We start from the raw sequence: 27,204 nt of genomic DNA, 5'->3' as shown, positions 1-27,204 counted from the left end.
TTAATTGAACTTGCAAAGAACAGAAATTTGAATATAGCCAGGTAAGAACCCAATTTTAACATGAGCAAAACAATTAATTTTTATCCTTGTCAAAAATAAATTCCATGAATCTGTGTGTTAGACTGAGAGACGAGAACCTACAAATCAGTAAACGTGATTTTGAAGTTAAAAAATCAAGCACATTACAAATCAAAAGCATGGAACAGGTTATTGTATCTTTTTAAACACATTAATTTAATTGGAACTTACAATAATGTATTTGGATTATGCGTTCATCACAAAGGAAAACAATATCAAACAACTCCTTCTGCATTTTGTCTTAATAGCAGGCTTTTAAGCTGCTACTCAGAACTAGCAATGGATCAACAGAATTATCCAATACTTTTAGTCAGATAAAGTTGACAGAACCTGAGTGTCCTATTTGCCGTGGTCAGATGTTCTATTCATTTTATAGTATTCACAGCAATCTATTTATTGGACTTTCTGGGCTGCGCTATTAAATGTTTCAAATAGCAATTATCAGCGAACCACTTTTAAATATTAATATTTTTCTTTGCAGCTATTAACATAAAGTAGAAGACTCAAATTTCAAGAGTACGATATACAACTATACAATTAACAGCCTTGGGGCTGTTATATCTCATTGTCCTCAAAGACACTACAAACGCAGATCAGATTCCTATAATGCAGATGGTGATTATTGGGTAGAGGAGCATGGGGAAGAGAACCGTGTTAGGATTTTGCCTGTGCCTGTGGGAACAAGAAAAAGACATTGGTGTTGAGTAGGGGATGGCTATTGGTTTACACAAGGCTAGTGATAAGAAGCTAACTGAAGGCCCATTGGACTAAATGGATCAAGCTCGAGAGTAAGGCCAGGGAAACATGGTTCCAGCAGTAGACGGACTCTGGTGGTGGGGTGGGGCTGAAGTAATTGACCAATGGGAGGGATTGAGAGCAAGAGGCACATGAAGAGTGAAATTAGGTTGTGCAGAGTCCATGAGAAGGAATGAGGATTAAAAAATTAAAGCAACAAATTTAAAACATGTTTAATTACCTTAATCAGGGATAACTTAAATTACTCTTTGATTTGATTTATATGTATTAGTATACATCGAAAAGCATTGTTTCTTGCATGCTGTATAAAGCATGCATAGAGAAGGAAAGGAGAGGGTGCAGAAAGAGGTGTTACAGTCATAGCCAGGGTGGAGAGAAATATCAACTTAATATGAGGCAAGTCCATTCAAAAGTCTGAGGGCAGAAGGGAAGAAGCTGTTTTTGAGTCAGTTGGTATGTGCCTTTATCCTGACAGGTGGTGGAAGAGAGTATGTCTGGGGTGCATGGGGTCCTTGATTATGCTGGCTGCTTTTCCGAGGCAGTGGGAAGTGTAGACCGAGTCAATGGATGGGAGGCTGGTGATGGACTGGGCTTCGTTCACGGCCCTTTGTAGTTTCTTGCGGTCTTGGACCAAGCAGGAACCGTACCAAGCTGTGATACAACAAGAAAGGATGCTTTCTATGGTGCATCTGTAAAAGTTGGTGACAGTCAAAGCAGATATGCCAAATTTCCTTAGCCTCCTGAGAAAGTAGTGTTGGTGGGCTTTCTTAACTATAGTGTCGGCATGGTGGGACCAGGACAGGTTGGAGGTGATCTGGACACCTAGAAACTTGAAGCTCTTGACCATTTCTACTTCATCCAAGTTGATGCAGACAGGAGCATGTCCTCCACTATGCTTCCTGAAGTTGATGACTATCTCTGTTGATTTATTGACTTTGAGGGAGAGATTACGGTCATTGTACCAGTTCCTCTATCTCTTTCCTGCACTCTGTCTCGTCATTGTTCAAGATCCGACCCACTACGGTGGTATCATCAGTAAACTTGAATATTGAGTTTGAGGGGAATTTGGCCACACAATCATAGGTGTATAAGGAGTATAGTAAGGATCTGAGGACACAGCCTTGTGGGGCACCGGTGTTGAGGATAATCGCAGAGCTGTTGTTGTTGCTTGTCCTTACTGATTGTGGTCTGAGAGTTAGGGAGTCTAGGATCCAGTTGCAGAGGGAGGAGCCAAGCACCAGGCCACAGAGTTTGGAGATGAGTTTGTAGGAATAATGGTGTTGAATGCTAAGCTGTAGTCAATAAATGAGTCTGACATAAGTGTTTTTGTTATCCGGGTGTTCTAAGGTTGAGTGTGGGGCCAGGGATATGGCATCTGCTGTGGACCTGTTGCGGCAATAGGTGAACTGTAGTGGATCCAGGCAATCTGGGAGGTTGGAATTGATTCGTGCTATGACAAACCTTTCAAAGCACTTCATAATGATGGACGTCAGAGCGACCTGGCAATAGTTATGAAGGCATGATGCCTGGACTTTCTTTGGTATAGGGATGATGGTCATCTTCTTGAAGCAGATAGGAACCTCAGATCAGTACAAGGAGGTTATCTACGAAAACCCCTGCCAGCTGGTCCACACAAGATCTGAGTGCTTGTCCAGTACCCCATCCAGGCCAGTCACTTTCCATGGGTTGACTTTTGAGAAGGCTGATCTGACATCCGTTATGGTGACCCTGGAGACCGGTTCAGCCGAGGCTTCTGGGGCAGAAGGCATAGTCTTGCTGAGCTCTTGCTCAGCACAGGCAGTGAATGCATTGAGCTCATCGGAGAGGGGTGCATTGGTGACGGCAATTCTACGTGCCTTCATCTTGTAACACGTTATGTCTTGCAGACCTTGCTTTAGTCGGTGGGAGACCGTGTGACTCGCCGATGACTCTTGCTTGGTCCGGTACTGTCTTTTGGCATCTTTGACGGATCTCCGTAGATCGCCTCTGGATTTCTTGTATAGCCATGATGTGGAGATGCCGGCGTTGGACTGGGGTAAGCACAGTTAGAAGTCTCACAACACCAGGTTAAAGTCCAATAGGTTTATTTGGTAGCACAAGCCACAAGCTTTCGGAGCGCTGCCCCTTCATCAGGTGAGTGGGAGTTCTGCTCACAAACAGGGCATATAAAGACACACACTCAATTTACAAAATAATGGTTGGAATGCGAGTCTTTACAGGTAATCAAGTCTTAAAGGTACAGACAATGTGAGTGGAGAGAGGGTTAAGCACAGGTTAAAGAGACAGTGAGATTTTGCAAGCCCAGGCAAGTCGTGGGGGTTACAGATAGTGTGACATGAACCCAAGATCCCGGTTGAGACCGTCCTCACGTGCGGAACTTGGCTATCAGTCTCTGCTCAGGGCCTCTGCGTTGTCGTGTGTCGTGACCTGATAAAGGGGCAGCGCTCCGAAAGCTTGTGGCTTGTGCGACCAAATAAACCTGTTGGACTTTAACCTGGTGTTGTGAGACTTCTTACTTTCTTGTATAGGTCAGGGTCACCTGACTTGAATGCCTCAGACGCACAAAATTCAAAATGTCATCCACTTCTAAATTGATATTTCCAAGACAGGGCCTGTAACTGCACACAAGCTCAACCATTATTTTTAAACAATCTTCTGCAGCTATCCTTTGTAGCTAACATAGAGATACTTAAAATTTAGAAAATTCCCATTACAAGATTACCTACAGGCAAAATCAGTAATATTGACATTTGTAATGGGTTCTCCCACTGATGGAGCTTGACATATAGTATTTCAAAGTATTTTGAAATGCAATGTTATGACCTACTTAGGGATTCAAATATATAATAATATTATGTATAGTCTGCACTTAGTTCCTGTATTGTTCCCATCACCCTTTATTTGTAACATCCTTGTCATGAAACAGTGCCTTTTTCCAACTAATCAGAGGTTTCAAAACCTGCTTTTTATCTGGGTGATAGAACTCCAAGCTGAAAGGAAAAGGGGAAACCTCATTCTGTCCATCTTATGCAAAGTGAAAACTTCTACATTAGCTGGTCATTTGAAGGACACCTGAAGCCTTTAGGAACTTGGGTAGAAGAATTTTTGCAAGATCAATACACTATTTTTGCAAGATCAATACGCTATTGGTTACTTTCCTCTTGACTATATGTGGAACATTTTTACTATTGGTTACTTTCCTCTTGACTATATGTGGAACATTTTTACTCAAGTTTTCTTTATGGATAGTATTACATTGCACCTAGAGTACACACAAGCGCTCTAAATATTATTCAGTATTATGCAAAAACATAGAGTTTGGAATTACCCTGTGGGATGGTAGTCAATGAATGCCTCATGCACATATTTGCAGCTACCTACTTTAGCAGAGGCATTAACCCATTTAGTCCTTGCTGAAAAAGTAAACAGAGTAGCTTCAGATGAATACCCCACAGCTTAATTTTGGGAACCTACCCATTTATGCACTTACTGAATTTCTTCACATCATTGCTCCCCAATCCAGCTACTCAAAGATGACATTAAATCAAACTGACTATGATCTCTCATGGCAGAGAAATCAAATTGTATTATGAGATGAATCATAATCAGATGATCCAAAGAAACAGAATAGATTGGTTTGAGAGTGATTCACCGAAGCTTACCAGCTGCCCCAGACACCATAATTAATTTTATGAGAAGCCTTCATAACAGCTGTCAGAACAAATACTTCCGAGCTCATCTGTTGTACAGTGGGATAAAACCTTCTACTGTTCACTTCATTCACAATTTAATGCCAGGGCTTTTGCTACTCTGTGGGAGATGAAATTGGTGACAACGTTCAATCGAAGAAGTTGAGCCTTTTGGAAGACTGGCTTCTGGACAACCAGTGACGATACTGAAGGGAACAAGAAAGGTTGTGGGTGTGGCAATATTGTGCCTTTAAGAAATGTATTTGAGTCGTGTATCTTGTGCAGCATTTCTTAAACAGTCCGTTCCAACTGGTGCTGGTGGGTCTGTTTCTGGCAGCGCTGTATTGCTACTGCAGCAGCGTTATTGCTCCTAATTGCTAGAATGTTTGTTTTAATCTGGGCTGTTATTCTGTTATTTTTAGTGTTTTCCCCTGGGGTTGTGCAGAGTGGGGCTTGATTAGGTTGATGTGCAGAAAATCATGTTACTGGGTGGAACTAAGCCTACATAGAGAAATCAAGCTTAAATGCTCTGGATTTAGAGACTGGAATCTGCCAGGAAATAAGTCTCTGAGCTTCTGCTGTTTGGGGTGGATCTTTCTCTGGAGGTGGTTGAATGAGAATCAGAAGACAGGTGTCTGTCTGGATCTCAGTTCAGAGGTGTTAAAAGGCTGGAAATCTAGCATATCTGTTTTTGGTGCTACCTGGTTCTGATGAAGCGATTTATATCTATGGGGTACACTTAAATTGGAACAATAGAGATAGATAGCTGTTAAGAATTAAATTTGCCATGTTTAGGTTTTAATTGGTGAAAGTTATGCTAATTCGTTTTGTTATATTCTACGCCCTTAAATAAAGTTTGTTTTGATAAAAGCTTCCTTGGTGGGTCAATTGATTCATATCTGGAGCGAAACATCTTATGCTCACTCTAATGCCAATATCAAAAGGAAAGATTACCATCGAGGCTAACTTCATAATATACTTTGGAGTTTCTGATCTGGTCCCTAACAGGGAAGCACAGCAATGGTTTTAGTTGGTGAACATGGCTGACTGCAGATGATAGTGCTACGGGTAAGTAGGCATATGAAGGGCAAGGATACATCTATGGAGTACTCCACAAGTAAAGACGGGTGGGGAGGAGCTGGCAAGACGACAACTTCCTGTTGGAGAGGCAAGAGCCATGATCAAATAGGCAAGTCTGGAATCAAGCAAGGGAAATGGAGTGGAACTCAAAGATCACAGAAGCTCATCTTACATGGGCAAGATGGGTATGGAGGGATATGGGCCAAACGCAGGCAATTGGGAGTAGCTTATGGCAAAAAGGGGTGGCATGGACATGTTATAAAACCTCTATGACTCTAAGCCTGACAGTGCAGGAGGAGGCCATTTGGCCCATCGAGCCTGCACCCACAACAATTCCACCAAGGGCCTATACCCACCTCCCCCACTTTATTTACCCTGCTAATTCCTGTGACACTAAGGGACAACTTAGAATGGCCAAGCAACCTAACCCACACATCTTTGGAGTTTGGGAGGAAACCCACACAGAAACAGGGAGAATGTGCAAACTCCACACAGTCACCCAAGGCTGAAATGGAACCTGGGTCCCTGGCACCGTGAGGCAGCACTGCTAACCACTGTGCCACTCTGCCATGGTCGATCACGTCAAAGGCTACAGAAAAGTCGAGGATATCATTCATGGGAAGAATTGTTGGAAACATAGACATGGATTCAGGTGGTGACAACATGTTCAGGGACAAGAGGAGAGGAAGGTTAGAAATGGTGCGAGTGTGCCCATTTTATGATCAAAATTCCATAGACATTTTCATAACTTTTTGAAAACTTTATATGAGTTTTTACCTTAATTCCTTTGTACATCTCAATCTTAATTTTGTGCTCTGTAAAATTGCTTGCAAGAGGAATTTTTTACTTCCTGGTTTGATATCTATGGGAATTTTTCTCAGCCTGCTTATTGACTTCACTATTGTTAGATGAGTGTCCCCAACAGATGAAAATAGCCTCTCATAGGGAAAATTGACACCACACAGCCTGCTAAATCTTTGTGGGCAGCATTCTTCACATGAGCAGAAGGCATTATCCCTTTACTACTGATCCCAAAATCCAGGCCAATTAAGTATTTTTCCCTTTCAGAATACATTATGAGAGTTCTCAATCTTGTCAAATTCAGCATTCATATCACGTCAGATAGGACAGCACAGCAGTTACTGAAGTTAGAAGACATGCAGCAAATCTACAAAAAAAAATGTAGAAAAACTAAATGTGCTTAACATTGTTAGGATGCACTCAACATGGTGAAATCCGATGACTGAATAAAAATTTAAATTATAACTCTGCCATGAAAACATTCTCAAAAGTTGCCAATTTTGGTTCTCATCAGGTTTGGTGAAAATGCAAGCTGCAACTTCCCAAAGTTTTCCATAGCAAACAAATGCGCAAATTAATAGACCGGAAAAGATCAATAGGGTTGCAATATAAATTTCCTGCAGTGGATTTTTAAAAATTCACTTAATTACGGAAAGGCCTCAACTTGCTGCTATAATGGAAGTAAACCCCTGGTGGATAACAGAAATGGACACATAATTGAATATCCTACACTAAAGCTGTGGTTTAGTGGTTTTAGTAATTGTAAGCTATGGTATCAATTCACACCTTTCTGTACCCAATTTATAATGTACAGCTGCACCATCAGACAGTTCAAATGCACAAACCCCTTAAATGTTCAAGTGCAGGCAGATAAAGTCACAAGTTATAATAATTTTTTAAGTATCCATTTGGATCCTGTTAGAATATGATGCCTAGTTTTGGTTGTCCAATTAAAGGACACTGAAGCCATGGAGAGCATACAGAATAGATTCTCCAGGGTAATCCAATGGAAGGGAAACTGTAATTTATAAGAGGGACATGATACATTGAAAGTGAAAGGTTTTTATACAGTGAATAAAGGAAGACTAGTGCCTTTGTTTGGAAACCCTCTGAACACAAACAATCTAGTAAAATATATAACACTGGATTTTGCAGCAAAGCAAAAATGTTAGACAAAAAGTTATATAAATATAAAATTGACTCCAGGCAGATTGAAACAGAAAGGAACGTTAAATAACCCCTCATTAAAGTCCACTTGGACAAATCACTAGGGAATTTTATAGAACTTCATCCAAATAATCTGGAGACCTATTTAATGTGATTATGTGAAAGACACAGAAATAAAACAAATGAGTGTCAAGCAACCTGAGTTGCAACTGCCTCATAGTTGTGATTCCCAATTAATACCAGGACCCCAATCATGCAAAAATAATGTGCTTTTCCAATAAATATCTTACGTTCTGGAATGCAACCATAAGATGTGATTTGGAATGACTGACTAGACCATGAGAGGAAAGCCACACCGCGCCAATTTAGAGGACGATGGCAAGCCTAGCCCCCCCCACCCCAATATCCAAAATTGAAATCGTAGAATCCCTACAATGCAGAAGGAGGCCATTCAGCCCATCGAGTCTGCACCCAATCCCACCCAGGTCCTATTCCCATAACCCCACATATTTACCCTGCTAAACTCAACACTGCGGTCAATTTAGCATGGCCAATCAACCTAATCCGCACATCTTTGGACTGTGCGAGGAAACCGGAGCACACGGAGGAAACCCACGCAGACACGGAGAACGTGCAAACTTCACACAGACAGTGACCCAAGGCCGGAATTGAACGCTGGTCCCTGGTGCTGTGAGGCAGCAGTGCTAACCACTGTGCTACCCCAATGTATCGAAATGTATTGAATAGCACGAAGCTGCAACTGATAGCTGTTTTTGTAGAGAACAAATATCATGACCTGATATGCCAAAGCCATGAGAATGTTTTTGCTATTTTCTTCCTGTCAAACAAAAGGAGGTTTAATTGTTGACATCAGCTGAATAGTGTGTCACGGCTATCACTCTGTCCAGTAATGTTCGTGATAGCTGGCAAGACAGAGTATTAATTTCAAATCTCAAAGAGGAAGTAACTGACAAACTGAGTGGCTGACCATTTAATACAGCAATGATAAACAGTTGTTAGTTTTTGATCTGATTTTAAAGAAGATTGGAACAGTACATTAAGTTAGACTTTTCCCTCAATCGGTAGTTAGTTTGAGAAGTCATGACTGTGATAGCAATTTAAAAGCAGTAAGAATGCTGAACAAAAGAAAATAAGTTGCACTAAAACTCAAATATGATAGCGAAGTCACCTCTTGTATTCGATTACATGCTTTTAAGTTGCCATTCAATGATTATGTAAGCCATTTAGCAGTTTTGCATGCGTTTTGTTTTCCATAAAATCTCAAGTCACAAAACTGAAAATTTATCATTTACTAATATGCAAACTCATATGGTAGTTCCTATTGTAGCTTCTTCAAAATAACATGGTGGCCAATATATCAAATGGTGTTTATAATCATATAGAGGAATCTTACTACTTTAATGAATCTCCATTCTGTAAGTGGTGAAACAACTTATTTCAGTTTTTCAGCAACTGCTTTATTTTGCTTTTGCTCTAATGTTTTCTATGACGTGTACAAAGAATTGGCAGTACAAAGATCTGCTTTAATATCCCCATTAAAAATATTTGCATTTTATAAGTTTGTGTGGTTAAAGCCCTTTTTCTGGAATGTATTACTTGTTCAATGGCAAAAAACTCTATAGAGTAGAAGGTGGCCATTTCACCCAACGAGTCTGTGGCAGTTCTTTTGAAAAGCTCTTTCAATTAGTTCCACTCAGAGACTCTCTACCCTGCAATTATTTTTCCTTCAATTGTTTATCCAATTCCTGCAAGCCACTATTAAATCTGTTTCCACCATCCCCAGGCAGTGTATTCCAAATTTAACCACGCTGGCAAATAACTAGCGAGTTGAGGAAAGCGTTTTTATGCAACCACTTTAAATCTGCGCCCTCTGGTTATCAACCCTTCAGCCAGAGGGAACAGTTTCTCTTTATTTACTCTTATCTAAACCTTTTATGATTTTGTACATTTCCATCAAGCCTCCTATTTTTTCATGTTTAAGCAGAATAACTCCACCTTCTCCAGTTAATCCACATACATGTAATCCCTCTTTCCTGGAACAATCCAAGTAAATTTCTTTTGCACCCTCATTTTTCCTACATCATGGTACCCAGGATTGGACACACTACTCTTGAAGCAGAACTCGGTTTCTTATGAACGCCATGCAACTATTGATAAAGTCCAAGAACTGACTTGCTTTATTAACCTGTTCCATCACCCTCAAGGATTTGTGCACAACCAATGCCAGATTGGTCTGTCCTTGCAGCCCTTTTAAAATTGTACCATTCAGCTAGTGCTGTCTTTCCTCATTCTTCCTGCTAAAATGTGTCATGATCAAAGATTTTCACTTTTTAAGGATTGCAAGATACATACCAGTAGGTATGTCTCAGGATTATACTGGATATTCAATTTTCTTTGGAAATTAGATGGATTTCCATTGGCATAGTCTACAAACCTCCCATTACTTCATGACAAAAACAGCTTTGTTTTTGTGAAGACATCTCTATCACATAGCTCTTTTTCCCCATTCTTTGTGTAAATAGAACAATGAACATCAAAAAATTACTGAATACATACAAGTAGAACTTCTGTATTTTACTACAATTGTTAGATGCTTAAATTTTATATTTATTGGCAGGAAAAAACATTGCTTTAATAAATACAACACTCAGCACACGGACATCCAGGGAGGATGTTCCAAAGTTTGAGGCTGAGGTCACCAATGGTTGAGCAATTAAATGAAAGGATGCACAAGAGTAAAGTCCTGCTTCAGTGGAATCTCTAATGGGAAGTGAAAGTCACCCAGGAGAAGTAGATTGAGAGCAATACACCCACCCACTTCTGATGTCACTGGACGGGAAATTTTACATCTCCTTCCTTAAGGTTAACCTAGTTTAGGCACATTTACACTTTTTGAGCAGATGCGGATTTCCTTTTCAGCTAGCCGTTTGTAAAGAAAACAACAAAGAACAGCCAACAGCATCAAATGTGGTAACAAAATGTTTGTAAATCAACGAACGTACTCTTCACAGAAAGAAAAAGGCCTGCATGTTGACTTTAATAAGACTAACACTTGGGGTCACTGTACTTCGGCATCAGCAAATTTCATACAATCAATGATTCATCACATTTTTAAAAATACTTACAATGAGTGACTCCAGCCAGAGTTTGATAGAAGGTAGGTGTATCACTATCATCAGTAAGAGTGACACACACTCCTCCTGACAGCAGCCATCGAGCAAATGTGAATGCATCCTTATTCTGAAGGAGCCAATTTTTGAACTTCTCATAATTTACCTTTTCTCCCTGAAACAAAAGCAAAATGTTATACTAGAATTATATGTACAAACGTCATAAAGTAATTATAATCACTTTTATAGGTGGGTGAAGCAGCACATTGGTTATGTTACTGGACGAGTAATCCAGAATCTTAGACTAATAATCCAGAGCCACAGGTTTAAATCCCAACATGGCCATTGGAGAATCTAAAATTCAGTTAATTAAATAAATCTGGAAGCAGCAGCTAGAATCAGCAGTAGTGACCCAACTAGATGGCTAATGTCCTTGAGGGAAGGAAATCTGCTGTCCATACTTGGGGCTGGTCTATAAATGATTCCAGAGGCACATTCGTGTGCTTGATTCTTAACTGCCTTCTGAAATGGCCTAGCAAGCCACTTTGTTGTCACCACCATCTTCTCAAAGGGAAATAGTGCTGGGCAATGAAAGCTGGCCTTGCTCTTGATACCCGTATCCAAGGAATGGATATTAAAAATAATTCAAGCATGCACTGAAAATTGGAACTGAAGTAAAATTAAAAACAACAAAAGTAACCATAGCTACCAAAGTACTTTGCGTGTTTTTTTAAGAGTTGATCTGAGCTTGTGAAGCACATACAGCTTCACTTTAGTCGTATTTTACGCGGAAAGGTCACTCAGGTTATGAAGCTTTATTCCATATACTTAAGTTTCAAACCTCAGATTCTGTAACTTGCATTCCTTTCAACACTGGGCAGACAGCAATGTGGTTTGAAAATTGATTTTTTAAAAACAATTTTCAATGGTTTTATAGTGTTAAAAATATTTACAATCGCCATGCTTCAGAAAGCTTATATTAGCAATGTTAATAGAGATGAAAGCTAAATTTCTAAATAGACTTTTGTGGTGGGTTGAGAAAACAGACAGGAGATCACCAACAATCAAACAATTATGTTATTTGATTTTTTTTTGATGCCATGAAAATAAATAAGGTATCGGATATCCTAACCTACCTGAACAAGCTGCACATCATTCAAAAACTGCTTCAGAATAACAACAAACCTAACACAGCACTAATAAATATTGGTATTTAAATCATATAGAGATGAGACAAAAATATATTTAGGAAAGTTGTAAAGTCAAATTTTTAAAAAAGTGTCATATAAATTAAGGCCTCTATTTTCTTTATTTAATGAACAAAGTAATTAGTAAAATTATCCACAATGCCACTACAGCAGGCAGACTGTACACGTAATCATACGAAATAGAAGTAGACAATTTGGCCCATCAAATCTGCTCTAATCTTCGATAAGATCATGGCTGATCCGATTGTGGCCTGAACTCCACTTTCCGGCCTGAACTCCACTTTCCTGCCTGCCCAGCATAAGGCACAACTTCATTGTCAATCTGACTAACTCAGCCTTGAATATATTCAGTGTCGCCATGTTTTCTTGGGAAGATAATTCCAAACACAAAAGACCCTCAGAAGAAACTCATCAATCTTAAATGGGCGATGGCTTATTCCTAAACTGTACCTCTGAGTATTAAATTCCCCCGCATGTGGAAACATTCTCCCAGCATCTACCCTGTCAAGATTCCTCAGAATTTAATATATTTAAATTCAATCACCTCTCATGCTTCTGAACTCCACAAGTATAGGCCAAAATTGCTCAATCTTTCCTCATAATACAATTCCTTCATCCCAAGGATCAGCCTATGAACCTTCTCTGAACTGTTTCCAAAGCAAGCAGTATTACTCATGAAGCAAGGAGATCAAAACTGTATAATAGTACTCAAGGTGCGGTCTCACCCAACACCCATTACAACTATATATCTTTCTTCTTCACCTCTCATCTTCATAGTATCCCCTTTTCATTCCTTTCACCCCACACCCCCAACCCCACCACATGCGCCTCTCTCGTCAGCATTGATAAGATAAAGAACTTAAAAGATTAAACTGTATCAAAGATCCCATTCTAGGATTTACTGAGTTTTATTATTGCATATTTTCCGCACATTTTGGAATCTTCTATATTCTCTTAGAGCATCAGTGGCTTATGGTTCAATGTGCTTTTTAAAATATGTTTAGAATAGTTGGAAGATATGGTACAGTCATTTAATTACACAGCCAGCAGTTCAGAATTAGGGCTTAAACCAGAACAGTTTTTGAAAGATAGCTCTTCAAGCAGCCCCACTTTTGACCCACAAAAATCAGAAACTAAAGTATCAGGTCTAATCAATTCATATAACTGCAATATTTTGGGCAAGATATGGGTGCATCACAAACTGATCTACTCTAAGTACATATTAATTATAGGGATTTGTGCTGACTCTTGGTAGTTTATAAAATGAAATTACTTTGGCTTTCCAGGACTATGAGCCACCAAGAGTAGCACTGATATCAGTTTGGACCAATTTCATTTTTTTCCCCCCCAAAATAGAGATGAGCAGAATGCCAACAATTTGAGAATTAATAAACTTGCAATCAATCAGCAACAGGTGCATTCAAAAGACAAGTAGATATAGGACCATAATACATAGCACCATCTTTGAAGGATAGGTTTTTACCTAGGAAAAAGTGCCAGTACATCTTTTACAGACACCTCAGAGGGTGCCTGTAAAAGATTAGCTTAATGTCTCATTTCAAAGGTGGCACCTCTGACAGGTCAGTACTCCCTCACTGCTCAAATGTCAACCTTGATTTTTATACTCAAGTCCTGGAGTGAGACTTGAACTCAGGACATTAGGATTCATTGGACTGCAACCAACTGAGCCACAACTGACATCAAATCTAATTGATACTTAAATTTACATTTAATTTCTTTGAGGAAGATTTTGTTGTGCTCAGCAGTGTTTAATGATTTTCACCTATCCTCTCTTGCTGGGTATCATTACTTGGATGCCTGTCAGTCATGGTACTGAGTATGAGAGCAAGGAGTTAATGTTGGAATTGTATAGTATTGGTTAGGCCACAGCTGGAGTACTGTATGCGGTTCTGGTCACCTCACTTTCAGAAGGATGCGATAGCACTAGAGGGAGTACAGAGGCAGTTCACCAGGATGTTGCCTGTGATGGAGCATTTGATCTACAAGGACCGACTGGGTGGCTTGGATTATTTTCTTTAGAGCAGAGAAGGCTAAGGGGAGACATGACTGAGGTGTATTAAGATTATGAACGATATAGACAGGGTGAGTAGGGAGCAGCTGTTCCCCTTGGTTGAGTGGTCAGTCATGAGGGAGCATAGTTTTAGGTTAAGGGACAGGAGATTCAGAGGGGATTTGAGATAAGAGGGTGGTGGAAATCTGGAATGCGCTGCTTGAGAAGCTAGTGGAGGCTGGAAACCTTAACCTTTAAAAAATATTTCGATAAGCACTTGAAATATCATAACATTCAAGGATATGGGACAAGTGCAGGAAAATGGGATGAGCATGCCTTTAGTGGTAATTATTGTCAGTGCAAACTTGGTGGGCCTAAACATCTTTTTTGTACTGCATGCCCCTATGAATTCCTGGATATGAATCTCTGATAAAGACACTTGAGAGAAGATTGCAAAGTGTGTCCTTCGAAACGGATGATAGAAACTCACATATGGAAGCCAACATTTCAATGAGACCTCTTGGCTGACAGTGTGACAAATATTTGGGAAATTTGATGAGAAATCCACACAACTTTTTTTGTGTGGCAAATGTCACTTGGTTTCAGAGTGTGGTGTGTTTGACCACATTCCACATGACATGAACTGTGTACTTAGGAAGATTTTAGAGTACAAGATGTATTTTGCAACTTGTGTTAGCCCTACAAATCTGTGTATATCTGTAAAGGTATAGCTGGGGTGAATGAGTAGCATCATATAGTTCATCTTTTCTTGTTTATAAAAGTTCTAATCTTGTTAAAAATTAATTGGCAGTCCTGTGGCTCTTTGTCCACATTTCTAAACAAAAAAAGTTATGATCTGTCAAGCCAGGTTCCATTCTGGGACCTGACGATCCAGTAATATCAGCTGGGAGTAACATTAGCATCTATATAATGAAGATAAACAAAGGAATATCTTTCTTGTGCTTAATTTGCTCAATAAATTTATAAGACAACTTTTGCACTCTGCACCACTGCTTTTGCTTTCTATTTTCTCTGTACTAAGTTGTACAGGGTACTCGTCAGAACTTTGCCTATCGCAAATGTGGTTTATGGCGTAGCCAGGCACCAAGCAAAAAATAATTTATTGCAGATCTTGTGCACAAAGAACTTTGGCTGTCAAAATATTCAAGGGAATCAGATCAGTTCCTTTTTTGTAGACTCAACCACTCCAACGCTTTCTCCCTGCCCCCACACTCCACTCCCCACAAACCTGAGACCATCCAAAACCTGACCAACTGCAACCTAACCCTCAGAAAGTCCCATCCTAGTACTGGCTGAACGTCATCAACTCTCAATCAAATTCCCATCCCTGTTCCAAAATCAATTATTAGGCTTTTCGTATGCAATATTTTCACCTCAATATCAAATGACCACAATCAATACCTTCTTGAGGTTTTGGGAAAGGAAATGCAAATAGAAATAAGAGAATATCCTTGACCTGCAGTATCACTTGATTTTATAATGGTACAAAAATTAAGTTGACAAATCTTAAAGCAAGGTGGTAGATTCAAACATAATTCTTTGATTGAATGCTCCAAATGAGAAGCAGCACTAATATGGAAATCAAAGACCTATAGCTCCCAAATTTCTATTAAAAAAGCCAAGGGTTGTGGGCCAGTGATACTGACGAGCATTCCCTACAGGCCAATGGGGGAGTGAAAAGGTCACCCTACTCAGCAGGCAACTTCAGCTAAATGAGCCTCTAAGAACCAGTCACAGACATATCTTTGCAGTTCCAGATGAAGGCTTGACCATCACTCAAACTGCGCTGTGGGTGTGTTTCAGCTACATCTTTAAGAGCTAAACTTTACAACAGAGGCTGCAATACAATAAAACAATTTAATCCAACAGTTCTGACCACAGTATCCATGGAGCCAAGAAATTAAATGATCATTTAAGAACCTCATTGGTGCACAATAATTCTTTTAAGTGATTACATTTTATAAACGATTGAACTCAAAGACAATGGTGGGGGGGTGGGGAAGAAGGAGAGAGAGAAACAGGTGATGTAAAATGGCAAAGAAAAGTCTCCATTATGGCACCAAAAGGCACAAATCATTATACACACACCAACATATTAGCTAATCTCCCTTGAAGACATAGGGAGTTAAGGCAGAAATCTGTATTCAGCTAAAGCATGTTAGAGGGTTGTGAAATGCATGAAAACCAGTGTGTGCACGTGTGTGTATGGGAGTGGGGTTGATGGGAAGGGTGATGAACATATTTCCGAATATGCATGGTAGGGATAGATTTACTTCTCTCTGTAACAGGGATAGCTTTTAATTAGCTGTGTTTTGTGATGGGGTAGGGGGAAGAAATCATCATAGAAACCCTACAGTGCAGAAAGAGGCCATTCGGCCCATCGAGTCTGCACCGACCACAATCCCACCCAGGCCCTACCCCCTTATCCCTACATATTTACCCGCTAATCCCTCTAACCTACTCATCTCAGGACACTAAGGGGCAATTTTAGCATGGCCAATCAACCTAACCCGCACATCTTTGGACTATGGGAGGAAACCGGAGCACCCGGAGGAAACCCACGCAGACACGGGGAGAATGTGCAAACTCCACACAGACAGTGACCCAAGCTGGGAATCGAACCCAGGTCCCTGGAGCTGTGAAGCAGCAGTGCTAACCATTGTGCTACCGTGCCGCCAGAGATCAAAATATTTTCTGGGGGTAATGGGAGCTGCCACAAATGCTGCTTTGTGGTAGCTGATGGAGTTCTCAATGACTGCTTATTAGGATGCGGGTAACAACCATCTTTACTTAGTATGGAGTGGGGAAAGAGGGGAATTGCTCATTTTAGAGCAAAGAAGTTGTGTATTCAGGGATGGAATACAACAACCATGGGATTGAAGCTCATTGTTCACATTTGCAGGCTTTCACAAAGACTGCTTTCTATTATTGGTTGCTCACCAACTGTTCCTGGGAGGCAGTATATATTTTCTGTACAATGAAGTGCCAAAGAATTGTTGACGGTTCAATTTTGAATGGTCGTATAATCTAAGGTGCTGCAATATTTAATTTGTAATGGAATTCTGAAGGTGATAGCATTTTCAATCCTGAGACGATGCACTAATTTTGAATGCACAGAATAAAAATACAAAATAATATTTTTGAATGTTTTACCTTTCTGAACACGTAATTGGCCGGTGCTTACCAAAAAATTGATACAATAAAATCAACCAATGTTACTGCAGAGGTACAATTCTCAAGAGGAACCATTTGCCTTGGCAACGCAGAAAACATTGAATTTCCCCAGAATTTCCTCAGGGAAATCCCATACTTCACAACTAAAAGGAAAAATATGAAGAAGCTCGCACAATGCCAATAGTAGTTCTGCCACTTACATTTCCCATGCTTTTTTAATTCTTAAAAAAAAGCCAAATTATCGAGCACTTAAATTTTTCTCATTCTTGATGAACTCTGATGCACAAAATAGGGAAGGTAAACAACATTTACAGTGAAGAGAAAAAAATCCTCACTAAAACATCAAGGGTGGAACAAGGAGAAAATCTTTTTGCGTTGCAAGCCATGGTTTGACATCTGAAGGAAGTGGAAGGAGATTCAATAATAACTTTCAATACGAAATTGGGTCCTATTTGCCAGACTATTTCAATCGTTTTTTTTCAAAGAGCTGGCATAGAAACAATGGGCTGAATGAACTATTTCTGTGCCATTTAATTCTAAGAAAACTAATAAAAAATTAAGACCACCATTTTTATATCCTGGTTTTAACAAGACAGAGCATTCAGCTACAGCAAAGGATGAATGTGTGAAGCCATTTGGCCTCAACATAATCACTTGCACAAAGAGTAGGCCAAAATATGTACAAATGTATACAGACATACAAATGTAGGCTCATTAATGAAGCACTACCTTTAAAGCGTCTTTTGCTGATTTACTTGAATACCCCAGACTAAAACTGTGGTCGTAGAGTTAAGAGGTGTATGTTTGTACTGTGTAACTCTAAATAAAAAATGACAATTGGCTCCAATTTTATCCTTCACCAGCTGGTATTCTGAAGTATAATAGGAATCGCACCAATCTCAAAAAAATACATATGAATTGAGTCACATTTTTAAAAAAAATAAAGATCACAGAATTATTAACCTTTACCATCTTTATTTTCTTCCACTTATTTTTGCTTTTGCAAACATCACTGGGCACTTCCCTTGGGAGAAATTAGCCTGATGATTCTGCTCCTTTACACCAAATGAGGATGAACAAAGTATGCTAAGTTAATGACTTTCCATACAAAGTTTAGATAGATCCAGTACTCTAACAATTGTTTCTTCTTGCTGAAGAGAGGTTAGTATACTTTGGCATAATCTTTGGAAAAAATATCTTTCTATTATGAACCATTGCAGAAATGCATATGACTTTAAACTATTTAAGATTTTAACCTTATTTTCCACCAGATAATTTCAAAGTCATGCTGCCCACAGGGAGAAGACCACACATTAATCCTAGGGTCTGCTGTTTTTGCAACATCTATATTTATGGCAAGGTGCTGATTCCATGAACATCATCTGAATAAGATGCAAATCAGTATATAATCCAGCTGCTACCATGGCATTGGCATCTATGAGACTGGTGTTGGTTAACAGCCTAGAGGCTTCCCAGATTCATTTGGAAACTATTTTGATTGAAATTCTTAATTAATTGTGAAATATACTATTTATTTATTTTCATGTAATACTTTTAGTCAAGCTACTGAGGTGCACTGCTAAATCTTAAAACATTTGTTTTGGAACACATGGTGTAAAATTACATCAGTTACTCCAAAATATCCAATCTGCTAATTTACCTGTTCCCTTTGTATAATGTTAATTTACCTGTTCCCTTTGTATAATGTTATCAGTAGCTTAACTGAACAACACTGTCCATCAACATGGTGCTCTTCTGCTTATTTGGCGAGATTAGGAATATGTGGTGAGATCTATTTCACAAGTCAATGATTTTTAAAAAAGGTTCACCATGTAATCCATTATCCCAGACACTTCATAATGTTGGGTTTTGGGTGAAAGAACAGCTTGCCACTGAAATCTAACCACTGGACAAAAATAATGAAGTAATAAACAAATGTTTAAAAAAAGTTTTTAAAGGGGTTATGTTGATAAGAACTCCTTATAAAAAGTATGTTATCAATTACTATTATCTGTATGCATGAATTGTTGCATCACTGAGCCAATTCAGCTGAAAATGTTGCTTTAGCAGTATTTCAACAATAACTTGCATTGCATCTTTGGCCTAGCATAATGCCCTAAGGTGCTTCACAGCAGTGAAACTAGACAAAAAATTCCTACACATAAATACTAGGTTCAAATGTTTCAAGATTCGCTACCAAACTACAATACAAATGTGTAATACATTGAAAATATTATCCTTAATTAATCAAGTAAAACTATTACTCACCACACGTGCTGTTGTAACCATTCTTAATATAATACTTGATTATTTTCTCATTCAAAGGGAAAGTTTTTACATCAAGCACATGCTCTTGTTATCACATCATGTCACAAAATCCACCATGAATATACCATCTATACACCCTGGGATCAGTGTATTGATTTGAGAAAGTAATGCATGGAGCAAGATCAGCCCTCCTGTCAGAATACCTCTTTGTATATACTTAAAAAAGACTTGTTCGCATATATACACTGTGAAGAAACCACTCCCTCTAAATCTGTCTGCAGTGACCAAACTCACATGGGTTCATGTTGGTGGGGAAACCCCAGCAGAAAACCACACAAGAACCTAAAGCACCCAATGAAAGCGATTACAGCTGGCAGCCCACAAAATTCCTGTGACGTAATCATTATCTGATGTCAGTTCTCTTTCCTGTCCTTGTCCCTCCCTGAAGCTTTGTCTTAAACTGAAGTGAACAAAAAGTGATTTTGATTGAAATTTAGCATGACAAAATAACATGCTCCATATTATATCTTACAAAGTATCAGAATATAAAATGGACCAGAAAATAAGTCCAAAAATGGAGTTCTAAATTCATACACGTGAAAAGATGCAGGTTAGGTTTAAAAAAATAACGATAATAAACTAATTTTATACTAAAACTTCTAAGTAATTAGATGCTCATACAGGAAACTGGCTAACTTGGCTACAGGGATCAGAAATGGACACTTGTTTTCACTTAGACTTTGCACACTTTTACACACCAAATATTCACCTAAAGCAAACTTTCTACCCGAATATGGATTGGAACATATTTTATCAAGCTTTGAATTCCACAGTGCAAGCAAAGCACTTGCGCTTAAAGGAACAAAGATTTCAATATTGTCATATTCTGGAGATCAGTCTAAATAAAATGTGCTATGCAAATGCAAGACAAAACATTCTATCTGAGCATTACAACACAATCCTTCCCTTGCCTAATATCTATACACAGACCTTTCAGCAAGTGTTGCGGATGGCAATTTGAAGTCTTGTTTTTAAATCCAAGGATACTTAGGCAATTTTAGCCTACATTTTTTTCTTTCTCCTTTCATGGGATGTGGGCATCACTGGCAAGGCCAGCATTTGTTGCCCATTTCCAATTGCCTTTGAACTGAGTGGCTTACTAGGCCATTTCAGAAGACATTGCTCTGTCTCTCGAGTCACATACAAGCCAGACTTGATAAGAATGCTAGATTTCTTTCCCTAAGGGACATTGCGAGTCAGATGTTTATATTCTAGATTTATTGATTAAATTTAAATGGTGGGATTTGAAACCCTCGGAGTATTAGCCTCGGCCTCTAGATTACTAACCCAGTGACATTACCACTACGTTACAATCTCCATGCGTTGACCTGGCTGAGCTGACATGAAATCAACACAGCTGAGTAATTAATCCTATGACACGCAGCAGTAAGCATTACAATATCATCCCTCCATTATTTTCAGCAGCAAAGCCCTCTAGAAAATGTGGTAGGAAGACAATAGGTACAATGAAATGTGCAAGACAGCCAATCTAGAAACAGAACTGCTAATATCTTTTAAATGGGCAAATGTAAACCTGCATGTTTCATTACATGATCCATACTTAGGCTAAAATGCCAAAATATTCTTGCCGATTTAAATTCTTGTTGATTCGATATATATATATATTATATATGGTGAAACTGAAGAATATCTCATTCTGTAAACACTGGGTTGGGACATGTAAAGACCGCAACAACTAACAGGATCCATTCAGTCGGAGGCAGATTCTACTATCACCTGAGAAAACTTTGAAAAGTTATCAAATACTGTTTGGTGCAAATTTCTGCTGAACTGCTGCTACTGTGACATTTTGCATTTCCCAATCCATGATCTTGTGTCTATTAATTTAATGGATGGAGAATCATAGGTTACTGTGCATAACTTCATGATATGACATTGAATAGCCAATGTTGTTCCTTTGTTTAAGAAGGGTAGCAAGAATAATCCAGGTAATTACAGGCCGGTGAGCCTTACATCAGTGGTAGGGAAATTATTGGAGAGGATTCTTCGAGAGAGGATTTATTCCCACTTGGAAATAAATGGATGTATTAGCGAGAGGCAACATGGTTTTGTGAAGGGGAGGTCGTGTCTCACTAACTTGATCGAGTTTTTTGAGGAAGTGACGAAGATGATTGATGAGGGTAGGGCAATGGATGTTGTCTACATGGACTTCAGTAAGGCCTATGACAAGGTCCCTCATGGCAGACTGGTGCAGAAGGGAAGTCGCATGGGATCAGAGGTGAGCTGGCAAGGTGGATACAAAACTGGCTCGGTCAAAGAAGACAGAGGGTAGCAGTGGAAGGGTGCGTTTCTGAATGGAGGGCTGTGACAAGTGGCATTCCTCAGGGATTAGTGCTAGGGCCTTTGCTGTTTGTGATAGATAGTATATATATATATTATATATAAATAAAATTAAAAATGATTTGGAGGAAAATGTAACTGGTTTGATTCGTAAGTTTGCGGACGGCACAACGGTTGGTGGATTTGCAGATAGCAATAAGGACCGTCAGAGGATACAGCAGGATATAGATCGGGTTGGAGACTTGGGCAGAGAGATGGCAGATGGAGTTTAATCCGGACAAATATGAGGTAATGCATTTTGGAATGTCTAATACAGAAAGGAAATATACAGTAAATGGCAGAACTCTTAGGAGTATTGATAGGCAAAGGGATCTGGATGTATAGGTACATAGGTCACCAAGTGGTAATGCGGGTGGAGAAGGTAGTCAAAAAGGCATACGGCATGCTTGTCTTCATCAGCCGGGGCATTGAGTTTAAAAGTTGGCAAGTCATGTTGCAGCTTTATAGAATCTTTGTTAGGCCGGACTTGGAATATAGTGTTCAATTCTGGTCGCCACACTACCAGAAGGATGTGGAGGCTTTGGAGAGGGTACAGAAAAGATTTACCAGGATGTGGCCTGGTATGGAGGGCATTAGCTACGAGGAGAGGTTGGAGAAACCTGGTTTGTTCTCACTGGAACGACAGAGGTTCAGGGGCGACCTGATAGAAGCCTACAAGATTATGAGAGGCATGAGTGGATTATGAGATTATGAGTGGATAGTCAGAAGCATTTTCCCAGGGTGGAAGAGTCAATTACTGGGGGGCACAGGTTTAACGTGCGAGGGGCAGGGTTTAAAGGAGATGTACGAGGCAGATTTTTTTTGTTTTAAAACACAGAGGGTGGTGGCTGCCTGGAACTCATTGCCGGGGGAACTAGTGGAAGCAGATGTGGTAGTGACTTTTAAGGGGCATCTTGACAAATACATGAATAGGATGGGAATAGAGGGATATGGTCCCCAGAAGGGTAGGGGGTTTTAGTTAAGTCGGGCAGCACGGTCGGTGCAACTTGGTGGGCTGAAGGGCCAGTTCTTTGCTCTTTGACCTTCCAGCATGCATTCAAAGTGCGTTAGCAGCAAGTTTAGTCTATTGTAAATACAGCAGACTAAAATAAACATCATGTTATTTCAGTGTCATATTTAATACAAAAACATTGTCAAACTTTAAAACCACTAAACATCGATTTCACCACAAATTAGATTTAAAACTAAAACGATCAAATTTTCAATCATTTTAATTTCTATAAATACTGAACACGTTTCTATAAATTTACCTTCTAATTTGATTGTTTGCCTGTTTTCAAATATGCCCCTTCATGAAATAGTGTCATTTTGGAGAATCACTATTACTTCTTCACAAAGTACCTTTCTCCTTCAGACTAGTTTTGTCTCTATGCTCAGCATGAAATGAAGATGAATCCAAGCAAGATGATCAAAAAACCTCAATTATTTTGAACAATCTTGTCTTAAAGTCCTTAACTTCAAAAAAAAAGATCGACCATTTGTGACTGAGAGCTACCAACATAGATGACCCAAAAATAGTTAAGTAACCAGCCACAATGCTGTCTTTGGAATACTTTGATTTCAATAAGGAGGAAGTTAAAATGAATTCACTTTAAAGCAAAAAGGAGGAGCCATGTGCTTAAACCCAGAATATGTTTACAGATAGAGCATTTTTCAGTAAACATGTAAAGTTAACTCCTCTGTGAAATAACTGCTATTAAAAGGCCTTATATAAATTAAGTTAAATTACTGACATGGTAATCAAGAAAAAGGTATTTCCAATCAGCAAGCCCAAGAGCAAAATGTATGATAATTATGAAACAGCAAGAGTTAGGGGATTTAACAAAAAATACACAGAAGGTTGTTCAGACATGGAATGCCCCAACAGATACAGGGAGAGGGAGAATCCATAATGGCTTTTAAAAAGGAAGTGGCTAACTATTTGAAAAATAAAATCTAAGAGAGTCAGAGGTTTACAGCATGGAACCAGGCCTTTCGGCCCAACTTGTCCATGCCGCCCTTTTTTTTTTGAACCCCTAAGCTAATCTCAATTGCCTGCATTTGGCCCATATCCCTCTATACCCATTTTACCCATGTACCTATCTAAATGCTTTTTAAAAGGCAACATTGTACCCGCCTCTACTACTACCTCTGGCAGATTGTTCCAGATACTCACCACCCTCTGTGTGAAGGAATTGCACCTCTGGACACTTTTGTATCTCTCCCCTCTCACCTTAAACCTATGCCTTCTCGTTTTAGACGCCCTTACCTTTGGGAAAAGATATTGACCATCTAGCTGATCTGTGCCCCTCATTATTTTATAGACCTCTATAAGATCACCCCTCAGCCTCCTATGCTCCAGAGAAAAAAGTCCCAGTCTAACCAGCCTCTCTTTATAACTCAAACCATCAAGTCCCGGTAGCATCCTAGTAAATCTTTTCTGCACTCTTTCTAGTTTAATAATATCCTTTCTATAATAGGGTGACCAGAACTGCACACAGTATTCCAAGTGTGGCCTTACCAATGTCTTGTACAACTTCGGCAAGACATCCCAACTCCAGTATTCAATTGCGACATTGTGACAGAAGTGACTGGGATTTAGGGCCAAGTGCATAGCTGAAAGATCCAGCAGAAACAATAGTAGCGCTTTCCATACTGTAATAATTTTAGGTTATCCATCATCTTTTAGATCACAATACTTGACTGAATAATTGCACGGTGCTTGCCTGTGCAAATGGCTCTAGCAACCTCCCATCTTTATTGCTCTACTCTTTAGCCTGTAAAGGCAAGTTGGCTTGACGCTCTACGCATTACACACAAACAATGCTATTGAGCTATGCTGGAGCTCGTTTGGATATCGATCAAAAAAGAATGAAGGTGAAACAATGCACTGACTCAAGTGGTGGCCATTTTGACAAAGAGGAGAGTGATGTATCATCTTATTCTTCAACATTTGCTCAAGTCAGAGAAGGAATAGTCACTAACTCAAGTACAGGTGTTGTAACAATTAAAATTGTGCAGATTGTTGGAAAATGGGTGTCACAAAAGGTCTGAACACTATACCCCAAGATCTAACATTTTAAGTCAGGTTGTCGCCTGGTTGTGCTAAGAATGTTACATAAAATACATTTGCAAGGTTAAAACAAAACCTTAAAGAGCATCATGTTCAGAACACAATGTGTGCAATTTCACTCAGCTACCCAAAAGGATGGTGGGTGTAGAAAATGAGAAAATCTGCAAAATGTGTCATTCCAAAGAGAGAAATTAAAATACCCATTCACTCTCCTTTCACGCAACCTTTAACTATTACTGTGCTCTATTAACAACAATTTCCCAAAACTATATTGTAAAGCCCCACCTTGACTCAACTCATTAAATGGGCAAACAAGTTTATGGGCAAACCTAGGTACTGAACCAGGCTGAATTTAATGGAGAATGAGAAAACAAATTTCTTTTACATAAAGGTTCTTTGCAGATATTGTGTTGGAATATCATGACTAAATATAATGTAGAGATGTTACTACCGATATACTACATTCTTCTAGAGGCCGAAGAAAATCAAGAACAAACATGATTATTCATTATATACACACTTATGGGCTAATCTAACAAATACGACGGTCAAATCCACAGGAGGGTTCACTGATTTTGAGAGGCTGTTGTTTGGGTAAGAAAGATGATCATATTGCAAGAGATGCAATTTATGAGAAGTTGCCTGGTGTTACTTGTTCCTTGCCCGAGTGTCCTTCAAGAACCATGGAGTGAAAAGCATACAACTTTCCCTTTCTAGTTCAGAGATAGGCAATCAACCAGAACACATTAGGTTGACAAATGCTGAAGTAGCGCATTAGTGCTAAACAATCATCAATCCCTTTAGGCAGAGGTAAGACAATACTAGCATCATCTTTTCTGTGGAAGACTAAGATGGGAATCCACCAATCGGGGTTTACATTTCAAATAGTTTTACTTTTCTTATTTTCCATGCAGCACTGGCAAAATGTAAACCTTTTTAGAACCCTTGTCGGCACCTTTGAGGCTCTTTTTAAATTTACCTCTTTTGTACAGCTTTTAATCACCCCTATTGATATCCCCTTCTTCAGCTTGGTGTTGCTATTTGCCTAATCATTTTTCCATGAAGTGCCTTAGGACATTTTCCCCAAGTTAAATGTGTCATTTCAAATTTGCTCTACCTGCATCAGAGACTATTTCCTCGGGTGGATGTAGCTGTTACTAGGAGGCATAACTATAAGGTTCGCGGTGGGAGATATAGGAGGGATGTACGAGGTAGGTTCTTTACTCAGAGTGGTTGGGGTGTGGAATGGATTGCCTGAAGTGATAGTGGAGTCGGACACTTTAGGAACTTTCAAGTGGTTATTGGATAAGCACATGGAGCACACTAGAATGATAGGGAGTGGGATAGCTTGATCTTGGTTTCGGAAAAGGTTCGACACAACATCGTGGGCCGAAGGGCCTGTACTGTGCTGTACTGTTCTATGTTCTATGCATCAAATCCACCATTTACAAGAGTATGATTTTTTTTCATCTATATAAGTAAATCTAGTTCCCATTTTCAGTCCAGTTTATTAACCTTTTAAAAACTAAAGTTTAATTTCCACTTGTCCCTTTGTGAAGCACTTGTAAAATGTTCTAAGCAGAGACAGAATAGATGGATGCTGTGCTTTATCACGAGTGTCTGCAATACAATCACCAAGCTGGAGATACAATTCAAGCAAAGAAAGGCACGCAAAGCAATTTAAACCTCTTCCAAACAAAAGTGAAAATATTAGCTACGTAATCATTTTTATGAAAAGCAAACTGAAAACTTTTCCATTCACAGAAAGCAACTCAAGCCTTACACAGCCCTTAAACCCAAATGTATTTGCCACTGAGCTACCAGCTTGTCAACTGCAATTCATTTTGGCAGTCAGAGATTGTTTCAAATTTTGACTGCCAGCTCAAGTCTACAATTTGGAACCATCAGTGTGATGAAGGATTAAGCACAAAATCAGCAATCAATCCTCAAATAGGGGTGGAAATTATTTATTACTCTAATGTACTTGCATCTTGCCCTTTCAGAATCATGCAAATTACAGCACAGATGAGGCCATTTGCTCCATTGCACCTTTTCAGCGATCAGAGGTTGATATTCCACTGTTGCAGTGCTAGGCGCAGATCCCAGCATTGCGGGGGTTTAATTATAAGCATGGTCAGCAGACTATACCGGTACTTGAAGACTGGAGGAAATTCAAGGAAATCAAAAAATAATGGAAATGGATACCAGGAAGGGGGCCAATCGGAATTGGAAGAAAGATTATTCAACATTTTTTACATAAAGATAAGCATGGGTAGGATCTGATTGCAACACTTGAATCTAATGTGCAATCAAAGAAAAAGTTTCTGAATGTGAGAACAAGTTCAGC

General features: G+C 39.3%; 1 protein-coding gene across 2 annotated transcripts in view; it reads right to left on the bottom strand.

The window, feature by feature from the left end:
- The window catches only part of usp32 (ubiquitin specific peptidase 32), a 216,231-nt gene that overhangs the window by 82,512 nt on the left and 106,515 nt on the right, over positions 1-27,204 (bottom strand). For both annotated transcript variants that reach the window (XM_078224932.1, XM_078224933.1), the window contains exon 5: positions 10,718-10,877. In XM_078224932.1, coding sequence (XP_078081058.1) covers positions 10,718-10,877 — 160 coding nt within the window. The remainder of the gene's footprint in view (positions 1-10,717; positions 10,878-27,204) is intronic.

This window comes from Mustelus asterias, chromosome 12 (genome assembly GCF_964213995.1).
Source record: "Mustelus asterias chromosome 12, sMusAst1.hap1.1, whole genome shotgun sequence".
Lineage (NCBI taxonomy): Eukaryota > Metazoa > Chordata > Chondrichthyes > Carcharhiniformes > Triakidae > Mustelus > Mustelus asterias.
The sequence above is the reverse complement of the archived record's forward strand: the minus strand, read 5'-3'. Positions and strand labels throughout refer to the sequence as shown.